General features: G+C 37.3%; 1 protein-coding gene across 1 annotated transcript; it reads left to right on the top strand.

Moving 5' to 3' along the window:
• Positions 1 to 1,226: 1,226 nt before the first annotated feature.
• LOC120168265 (abscisic acid 8'-hydroxylase CYP707A1-like) lies at positions 1,227 to 4,124 on the top strand. Its single transcript, XM_039177049.1, has 9 exons — positions 1,227 to 1,495; positions 1,574 to 1,895; positions 2,080 to 2,229; positions 2,328 to 2,576; positions 2,779 to 2,868; positions 2,984 to 3,062; positions 3,170 to 3,276; positions 3,370 to 3,488; positions 3,778 to 4,124. The coding sequence occupies exons 1-9, from the start codon at positions 1,296 to 1,298 to the stop codon at positions 3,875 to 3,877; spliced, it is 1,416 nt and encodes a 471-aa protein (XP_039032980.1). The 5' UTR covers positions 1,227 to 1,295; the 3' UTR covers positions 3,878 to 4,124.
• The last annotated feature ends 6,380 nt before the right edge of the window (positions 4,125 to 10,504 follow it).

Below are 10,504 nucleotides of genomic sequence, written 5' to 3'. Positions count from 1 at the left end.
ACATGGAAAATCCAGACAAAGAGTATTGAAATACAGTAAAAAGGATCCTTAGATACATCAAAGGGACCTCAAATGTTGCACTATGTTACAGAGGATCAAACTTACTAATCAATGGGTATGTAGATTCTGACTATGCAGGGATTTGGATAAAAGCAAATCTACTACAAGATATGTGTTCAAAGTTGCTGGTGGAGCTGTAAGTTGGGTTTTAAAATTATAGCCAATTGTGGCTACGTCCACAACAGAAGCAGAATATGTAGCAGCTACACAAGCCAGTAAAGAAACAATTTGGTTGAAGATGCTATTGGAGGAGCTTGAGCACAATCAAGAGTATGTCTCTCTGTTTTGTGACAGTCAAAGCGCCTTGCATTTAGCAAGGAATCCAACATTTCATTCAAGGATAAAGCACATACGAGTTCAATACCATTTCATTCGTGAAAAGGTGAAAGAAGGAACAGTAGATATGCAGAAGATCCATACCAAAGACAACATAACATATTTCATGACGAAGGCGATCAACGCTGATAAATTTACTTGGTGTTGATCCTCTTGTGGCCTGTCAGAGACGTAAGCAACATGAAAGTACAAGATAGAAAGAATGGTGTGAAGATATGATTGTTCCAATCAAATCTTCAAGTGGGAGATTGTTGAAAAGTCAATGGTTGCCAACTTGGCCAAAAACTTCCAAAATACATGGTGGTGGCTTTCGGTGCATTAATGCACCGAAATTATACAGCTTGAAATTGTTGATTTTTTGGACAATGGTAAAATCACAATTTGGTCATTGTACTTTAGGGTATTTATAAGATTAGTCCTTAAGCTTCAACTATAAATACCTTAGCTCATTTAGCTTCAAAACCATCCCAAATCATTCTAGCTTTCTCACAATACTAGAGAATTTCTTGAGAGTTGTTTTCTCCTTTTTATCAAGAGAGAATTGTCATTGTTTTCTCCTTGGTAGATAGAGAGAAGTTGTAATTCCTATTTTCTCATAGTGAAATTCTTCTACCGTTGCCCGTGGTTTTTACCCTATATTATTTAAGAGTTTTACACGTAAATTTTGTGTCTCTTTTATCTTCATTTTTATTTTCTCAAATTATCAGTTGCGATTTTGCTCTATCCGATAGCCTTATTTTACAACAATACATACATACGTCCTTGCCTCTATCTTCTTTAATTTCTCTATATAAGTCAATGCGCTCCCTCTCCTGCCACCAGCGATTCAAATCGCCAAAAACCTAAACCAGCATTGAAGATAGCAGTTCCTAAGGAGATCAGTGTCCCCAACACAAAAAATGGCTGTCACTCTTTCATATGCAATCATCTTTCTTTTAACTCTAGTCTGGTATAGATTCGTAAGAAGGCAAAAGAAAATATCCCAAGGAAAAGCCGAGACCGAGCTTCCTCCGGGATCAATGGGATGGCCTTATATAGGAGAAACTCTCCAACTCTATTCTCAAGACCCCAATGAGTTCTTTTCTTCCAGACAGAAGAGGTTTTGAGGCTCTCTTCGTTTTGATTTCTTTTTCTTTTCTTGGTTTCTTGTACTTTTTTTTACGTGGTGGTGGTTCAGGTTTGGAGAGATTTTCAAAACGCATATATTAGGCTGCCCTTCCGTCATGCTGGCTAGCCCCGAGGCTGCTCGCTTCGTGTTAGTAACAAAAGCTCACTTGTTTAAGCCGACGTACCCCAGCAGCAAGGAGCGTCTCGTTGGTCCAGCGGCGCTGTTTTTTCACCAAGGAGACTACCACACTCGTCTCAGGAAGCTGGTTCAAGCCTCATTGTCCATCGAGGCTATTCGGAACTTGGTGCCTGATATCGATGCCCTAACAACCGCTACCATGGATTCTTGGCGTGAGGGGCATGTCGTTAACACCTTTCATGAAATGAAAAAGGTTTGTTTAGTTCAACGTCGTCGTCAAACAAATGATTGGGGTCAATATTTTTATATTTCTTTTTGCACTTTAACATGTACTGGGACAAACAGTTCTTTTTCCCTAGTAAAATACAGTGTAGGAAAGTTTTGTTCCTATTATCTTTGGATCTCCTGACTTTATCTTTGTCTCCAAATAATTGCAGATTTCTTTCGAAGTTGGCATATTAATGATTTTTGGCCGTTTGGAGGCTCGATATAGAGAGGAGCTTAAGAAGAACTACTTCATAGTCGACAATGGCTACAATTCATTCCCGATAAACATCCCTGGAACTCCATACAGAAAGGCATTACAGGTAATAAACATTAATCCTAATCTCTGTTACTGTTAGTTGACACCTAAAATTAACTGTGCTCTTTCGTATTCACTGAAATTCAAACCAACTTCCGCCAGGCAAGGAAGAAGTTAAGCAAGATATTGAGTGACATCATAAATGAACGGAAGGAGAAGAAGTTGCTGGAGAAGGATCTGGTGGCTTGTCTGTTGAATTCCAAGGATGAACAAGGTGAAGTCTTAACCGATGATCAAATCGCCGATAACATCATCGGAATTCTTTTTGCTGCTCAGGATACCACGGCTAGTGCTATGACATGGATTGTCAAGTACCTCCATGACAACCCGAAACTTCTGGAGGCAGTTAAGGTAGGGCCTGAAACGAGCCAAACTAACCATTTTTATTTTTCTTCTTCTTTGGGTTGTGTCTAGAACGGTCTATATATCTTTCTGTATGAACACTATATTCTCATTTATTGATTGTCCTTTGTCATTGAAATTTTCATGTCCAGGTCAGATCAGTACAACAGCATAATCTTGATAAAACTAATGGGTGATCCTGTCTTTGTAGGCTGAACACAAGGCAATCAAAAGATTGACTGAAGAAAGCAATCAGCAGCTGAGTTGGTCACACACAAGGAAAATGCCAACTACTTACAAGGTGACTGGGAACCGTCAATCATAAACAGTGATATTTATCCTTTTGCTGAATCCCTAAGTTGGATTTGGATACCCTTCCATCTTGGCTGACAGTGGAAAGCATTTGACTTGGTCAGGTTATATTAGAGACTCTAAGAATGGCAAGCATCATATCCTTCACTTTTAGAGAAGCAGTCGCTGACGTGGAATACAAAGGTTTAGAATAAATCAATCCATCATGTACAAAACACATATCAGACATTCAATAAAACTGTACACAAAATGGCATATAAGGCAATTGCTAACTCTAAAATTGCCAACAGGTTACCTTATTCCGAAGGGTTGGAAAGTGATGCCTCTGTTCAGAAACATTCATCACAATCCCGAATTCTTCACTGATCCCCAGAAATTCGATCCTTGGAGGTTTGAGGTATGAACAGGCAATTAAGTGTCTTCGATATATGCAATGCGTTTCTTTGGTTGCAGTACACATGACATGAATTGCTCTCACGGTTTCTTGTAGGTTGCCCCAAAACCCAACACTTTCATGCCATTTGGAAGTGGAGTGCATGCCTGTCCTGGAAACGAGCTTGCAAAGTTGGAGATGCTTATAGTCACCCACCACTTGGTTTCCAACTTCAGGTATGTTTTTTTAAATCGATTTTTAAGGGAATGTTCTATTTGCCTGTCCCCTTCACTGAGATTTTCCAATCTTAATCAATTGTTAAAGGAATGTTCTACTATATGATGTTTCTAGACGACCCTTCCGTGATATTCCTGTAAATGTAGTGGATATGTGAAATAAGGTGACTAAATTCATAGAGATGGTGGAAAGAGACCACAAGAAATCGAATTATATATCTTTGGTGTTGGAAGAGGACTTGTTGCGAATATTAACTGCAGACAGTAACATTTTTGTTGGGTTTTGCAGATGGGAAGTGGTACAATCCGAAAATGGAATCCACTATGGCCCATTTCCAGTTCCTATGCAAGGACTCCCCACCAGATTTTGGAAAGAATCTACAACATAGAAAAGGCAGGCATGAAAGATGGGTGGATTATAATTACAGCAATAATGCAAAACTCCCTTACAGTAAAACTTTTAACTGGACAATTTCCAGTTGCTTTTACAATTTATATAGCAAATCCCCTTGCAAGTTATTTCCTATCCATCTCAGATACTACTTCATTCTCATTGTCATTCAAGCCTTTTTCATTTTGTAATTTGTAGCTCCTAAATTGATATTTATGATAATCGAAAGGCTTTCATTAGCAAACAAGTAGTATTCCCAGTTTCAGATTTATCTGCAAATCATTTTCAGAAAGGAGTAAAAATCATGCTTTAGTATTCATAGCTTGCCGTTTTCCATAAATAATGACCACACTTATGATGCACTCTCTGCCAGGGGTTGCAAGGGAGACACGTGTCAAACAAACATTAGCTAACTTGGAATAGATGATGTCTCCGGCAGGTAAGCAGCCTGTGAAGGACAGCCAAGGTTGCATATCACAGCTTGTGATGTCTTCCTTTATGGACTCTACTCAGTACATGTGGATACCAGAGCTCCATAGCCTTTATTCAATTTCCATTTTAATCATTATCAGGCAGCACCAACTTTGGTTGGCCCTGATATTTTTTAAGCATCTTTCACTGTTGTGGGGAACGCATTACCATAACCCTGCTTTTAGTCAATCAAGTTCATAAGTGCAAGCTTGCCTGCTTTCTCTTCTTTTGCGTCCTTCTAATCTCACATAAGAAGGTGACCAGAAGTTATCTACACAAAGATATATATATATATATTAAATCCTGTTTAAACATTCTATTCAATTGTTGCCGTGGGAAAATCTTTAAGACAAGACATTGAACCTTATCATGCACTGGCCTGGTGAGTTGCCGAGGAATATATGATTTGGTTGTGCGTTTCCGTCATTAGAATCGTGTCACATTCCTGGTAATCCAATTCTAGATATGCCATATCTAGAGTTTGAATTGAGAGATTCACTTATTTGTACAAATGCCATATCTAAAAGGCTTCTTACTCTTCAGCAGATATATTCAAAGCATGCAACTCAACAGAGCTGAAAATGAACAAGCAGACAACGCTGTTGATCATATTACGCGAACAATGGGGTAAGCAATAACAGTTTCACTAAGAACATCCTGTAAATCATGGTTACTGTAGTAGCATGTTCTATGCCAGATAACCCGGTCCGATCTATTCCAAGTAACTTATTGATTATTTTACTGCAAAAGCAAAGTTTGAAAATATTGGCACCTTGATTTGTTGACGTATATTTCTTAATGGCCTCAACAATTTTCTCCTTGTCACTGGTCAGAAATGCTTCCAAGAGAACTCCATTCTTATAGAAGTAGAAAAGAGGCACTGCCTGCAATAATTCAGATTCATCTTAATATGCAGCGAATGACACATGACAATCATCTTTGTACATTAGGTTCCTGCAGAAGAAAATATACAATAAGTAAGAGCTCATGTCTCACTGTTCCTGCTCTTTATTCTTAAAACAGCAACACTGAATTAGAACATAGAACTGATGCATCAACATACTTTGTTCAAAGTTCGGGTCGTGTAAAAGATACTCCCACTATGTTTCAAGATCACGTCAGCATCTTCACCGACCACACCCTTGCATAATTTCGAGAACCCTTGCTCTATGTACTTGCAGCTTCTGCAGGAAGTTCGATAAAAATCAACTACAACTAAAGAACTAGTTTCTTTGGCCTTTTCAAGAATTTTTAAGAACTCTTCATCGGTTTAAAATTCTCTAACACAGTCGACGGGGCAGAGGTCGTCCTCTTTGTCAGATAATTTCCCTTGACTTCCATCAGCCACTCCTTTGATGCATCTGCGTTGTAATGTGTATATGAGGCTAATTTCCATAGATTGTATTTTGGCCCTTCAATGACAAAAAATTGCATTACTTGAATGGTTATGTAAGCCCGGAAGGGCACAGGCAATTCCATAATTGAGTTGTCCATAAAGATTTTTTTTCTGAAAAAGAAAGAAGCATTACTGTCGAGAATATTCTGCTTTTGCATCACTTCCCAGGGCAATCTCCGCCACCACAAAAAATGTATGAATATAGAGAATGAGCTTGAGATTATCTTTCAAGCATCCCTCGTTCACTATAAGTCTGTTGAACCAAAAAGACAAGTTCTATAACCCACCATGCATCCATGCTTATCTAGTAATTCAGTAACACCAAAACTGAATGAGAAACAAAAGTAGAAGGTATGATATGGTAGGTCACTTTCTCAATGTAACCCACAGTTATTATTGATTTTTATTTTCCTTTCTGCTAAGCAAAAGCATCCTAAAACATATCGATCCACTGACACAAAGTAAAATATTTATCAGTGTACGGTTAATCAAATGCTTGTCCGTCCGGCCTCACATATTGGAACTTGTAAGAACAGTTAGCCGAAGCTAAGGAACTGACTTTAAGTGTTTGGAAAGGAGACTGCTTTTCATATTACGTGGAACTTGTAAGAAGTTGAAAGGACTTAACGAACAACAGCTTACCTGAGGGCAGTTGGGAGTTAAGGCATAAGAGAAGTGACTTGCCTATGGAAAAAACTGAAGAATCTTCGATTGAGAAACGGAAACGCCACCACCATATCCGCTTTTCAAGTTCTATCCTTTGGATTCCAACCATTATTTGGTATAATGGGGTCACATTTTGGTTTTACCTTTTATTATGTCATAAGTGGAACATCGTTTTGTCCCAAATCCAATCCCAGTAGCAAAACCAAACTGAATTAACGTCTAAACAGTTGCCGGTCTTGCAATTAAATTGGAATCGTCTTTTCTACCTTCCTACTTGATAAATCACATGATTTTGCTTGGTCTTAGTGCTCAACTAAAACATCCAATCAGGATATAAATAAGTAAAATGGGGCCACGAATGAGAAATGATCATAAAATATCAAAATCCAACGCCTGAAGGCCCAAAGACCATCGCGCGCCTTCATTTTTTATCATTGGTTGGTAATGTATTGTTCAAAAGTCGGGAAATGATGCTTTTGTCAGTTATTCCATTCTAGGATCATATTATGTGTGCAAATTTATGGCCAATTAATCGTTTTTATATGTAAAAGTACAATTTAGCTTGATCTTTTTAAATTGGATGTCAGGTATATTAAAGCACATCGGATCATCTATGTTTCAATTAAATTTAACTTAAAATTTTTATTTGATTAAATAATTAAAAATGAGTGTCACTTTGATATTTAATTTTTAAAAATTGATAATTAAATAACTTTGAATACTCAACACTCCGTGAATTAGATCCTCCCCAACAATGTCTCATACCTCTTTGAAAAAATAGAAGCATAACCATCAGGCCCCGATGCCCTGTCAGATTCCTAAGCAAACATAGCAGCCTTCACTTTATCCTAGTAATCTTCCTCTGTAAATAATCCTTAATAGTGTCAAAAAAACGTAACCCCAAAATCTCTCGAAGTAGACCTACATCCACCTTAGAAATTGAACCATCCCGAACCTCCAATGAATTTTTGAAGAAAAAACCCACAGCCTCCACAAAAATATGCTCCTGAGTATCCAGTCGTTGCCCTTGATCATTCAAAAGGGGACATATCATCTACCTATTTTGCTTAACAGTAACATAGAATGGAAAAACAAATTTTTTATCCCCTTCTTGAACCCACTGCACTCTTGCTTTCTGCCTAAGGAAACTCTCCTCCGCTCTAGACAATCTCTGGAACTCAACCATAGTTTCCCTTTCACGAGCCTACAACCTTTCATCCAGAGAAACGGCAAAGACATCTAACTGAGATACTTATACATATTCAACAGACAAAACAGGCTTTACCTGTTTGAGCTTAAGAAAAAGTAGCTTTAGAGGGTCATTAGCCCACAAAGGCTCATTCAAACTTGCACCAACCACGTAAGGAACTCAGGATCCTTAGTCCAAAAATTAAAGAAATAAAAAGACTTTGTAAAAAACTTTAGCGCCTGCCAATTCTAACCAATCTCGGGCAATGATCTGACATGCTCAGTGCAATAAACTCAACCTAAGCATGAAAAAAAATAGATATCCAAGAAGTAGAAACCATCACCCTTTCCAATTTTTGGGCCAAAAATGCATCCTCCTATCGATTAAACTAGGTGAAAACAGGCCCCCGATATGCATGGTCAAACAAACTAATAGAACTCGTGCAATCAACAAACTCTTTCATGTCATGATCAAGAGTGCTCCATCTCTCAGGCGCAACCACTACGTTAAAGTCATCCAACGACCAATTTAAGATCAATCAAATGTTGCCAAAGCCTAGTCTGATCAACTCTTAAATTGCAACCATAGACACTCGACACAAAGAATTTGATATCACCAACACGAACAACTCTTGTAATACACCAATCAATGATAATCACTTCCTCAACATCAATAGTAGCTTTACAAAGAAACCAATTCCTGCCCAAAACCGAAAAAGCATAGTTATGGAAACAATCCAACCAAGAAAATACTTGGTCTAAAGGGAATGCTTATTCACCTATCTAACTCTAGTTTCAAATAAACAAACCAAATCAACATTAAGACTCCTAATTCCATCCAAAACACCTAACTTGTAATATCCTCAATATCAGGTTAGTGACTAAATTAAAAACTCCAGAATTTATTAGCTAAAGTAGATAAATTGAATAGTTTAGGGACTTATATGAAAAATTTATGTAGGATTGAAATGTAAAGAATGATGGATAGAAGGTCAAAATGGTCATTTGACCTAAAGATAAATTAAAATCTAATATGGTGATGATATATATACACGTGGAGATTGAAAGAAACGAGAAAGGAAAATATCCAGAGAGCTCTTCTTCTTCTTCTTCTTCTTCAGCCGTGAGCTACCATAACAAAGGTGAGTTTCTTATTAGCTAAGTTATTTATTGAATTTAAGTTTGGTTTATGTTCATTGGGCAATACTTAAGCTTAAGGAAAGCTTAAGTTGTTCTAAAATCAAAAGATGAGGGAGTTAGGAAAGATTAAAGATAAGAGGGTAATAAGTGAAATCTTGGAAGAGAGTTAGTAAATAAAGTTTGAGACTAGAATTGACTTGTCGTCAACTTAATTAAGAAGTATGAAGTGTTAGAATTGATATTAGAATATGTTGAAAAATTGGTAGGATTCTTGATTTCTATATATAGGATGGGATTTTGAAGATAAAGATGTGTTAGATGAATAGAAATTGTTTGAGTATGTGTACTTGAGTTAAGAGTACGAAAGGGAATAAGAAATGAAGGATTTGTGCTGATAAGGGTAATTTTTTTGTTTAAAAAGTGAAATCTGGGCTATGAGTATCTGTACTGCTTCATCAAATACCAATACTTCAAGAGTAAAAGAGTGATTTTGTATAGGGGTATCGATATTGGTTGAATAGTATCGATACCATAAGCCTGAATTTGACAAAGACATTCATGGGGTATTGATACTTGGGAAGGTAGTATTGATACCAAGGGTACGATACCATAAGGTCAGTATCGGTACCATTTTTGAAACAAGGATTACATATTACAAAATGGGTATCGATACCCAGGGTTGGTATTGATACCATAGCTAGGGAAGTATCGGTACCATACCTTAGGTACCGATACTACTTCAAGTGGAAAATAGAATTCAACCTTTCTTTTAGCCTGATAAATTAAGGATCGAATTATAATACTTGGAATGTATGATTGTGTAGATATTGAACACAAGAAAATTCTGAACGAACGAGAAGTTAGAATCGATCAAGAAAGAGAAATCAAGTCATAGAAGTAATTGGGATCAAGTGAGGCCAAGTGAGTGCATACTGTAACACCCCCAACCCGTACCCGACCCGATACGAGTCCGAGATATCACATTGACTTTTAAAACAATATTCTTACAAAATATTAGAACATTTGGACTTATATTAACAAAATACAATAATATACCGTTGAATTATGTTGTTATAACAAATTTAAGGCAAAAAAATGTTTTTATGAATAGTACTATACTGTATGATAGTATCGATACTCATTAAACTCGCACTCTTACTCATACACTGTGCGATTCATCTATTTTAGATTCAAGAATTCTTACTTCATTAGCCTGATAAACTGGTCTCATATATACTTGTGCTTAAATTCTTCTAATAATAAGGATTAGGTCACTTGTCATTCTCAAAGTGACATTCGTCCACCAGATTCTCGCTTGCCCACGAAGCAAGGAGACCACTCCATCTAATTTCTCCACATCAGAATAGTGGAGTCCATCTAACATAATCTTTACATCATTGAGCCAAAGGTCCGTAGCAAAGACCTTCCTCAGCTTCACATTTGAATTCAGGAGCTCCTAATCTCTTTAACTCCTTTGCTACATTCATCCTTTGTGTAGAAGAAACATGAGGCTGAAAACGCGTCATAATAGCGTCCAACATCCTGAAGAAAATGTCTTGAACTTGTACAGGCACTCCAGTAGGTGCATGTTCTTCACATTGTCTGGCCAGGGCAGGTGAATTACTACTCTCAGTGGGCCTATCGTCTCTCACTTCACTTCGAGAACTATTATGTCCGGAAACTAAAAAGTATAAACATATCGGTCTATTAGCAAAACAACATATCATTACTATACCAGATCAGAAGTTCTCACTATATGTTGGC

The sequence above is a fragment of the Hibiscus syriacus genome, unplaced genomic scaffold (assembly GCF_006381635.1).
Source record: "Hibiscus syriacus cultivar Baekdansim isolate YM2019G1 unplaced genomic scaffold, ASM638163v2 tig00111718_pilon, whole genome shotgun sequence".
Classification (NCBI taxonomy): domain Eukaryota; kingdom Viridiplantae; phylum Streptophyta; class Magnoliopsida; order Malvales; family Malvaceae; genus Hibiscus; species Hibiscus syriacus.
This window is presented reverse-complemented; position numbering and strand designations above follow the sequence as displayed.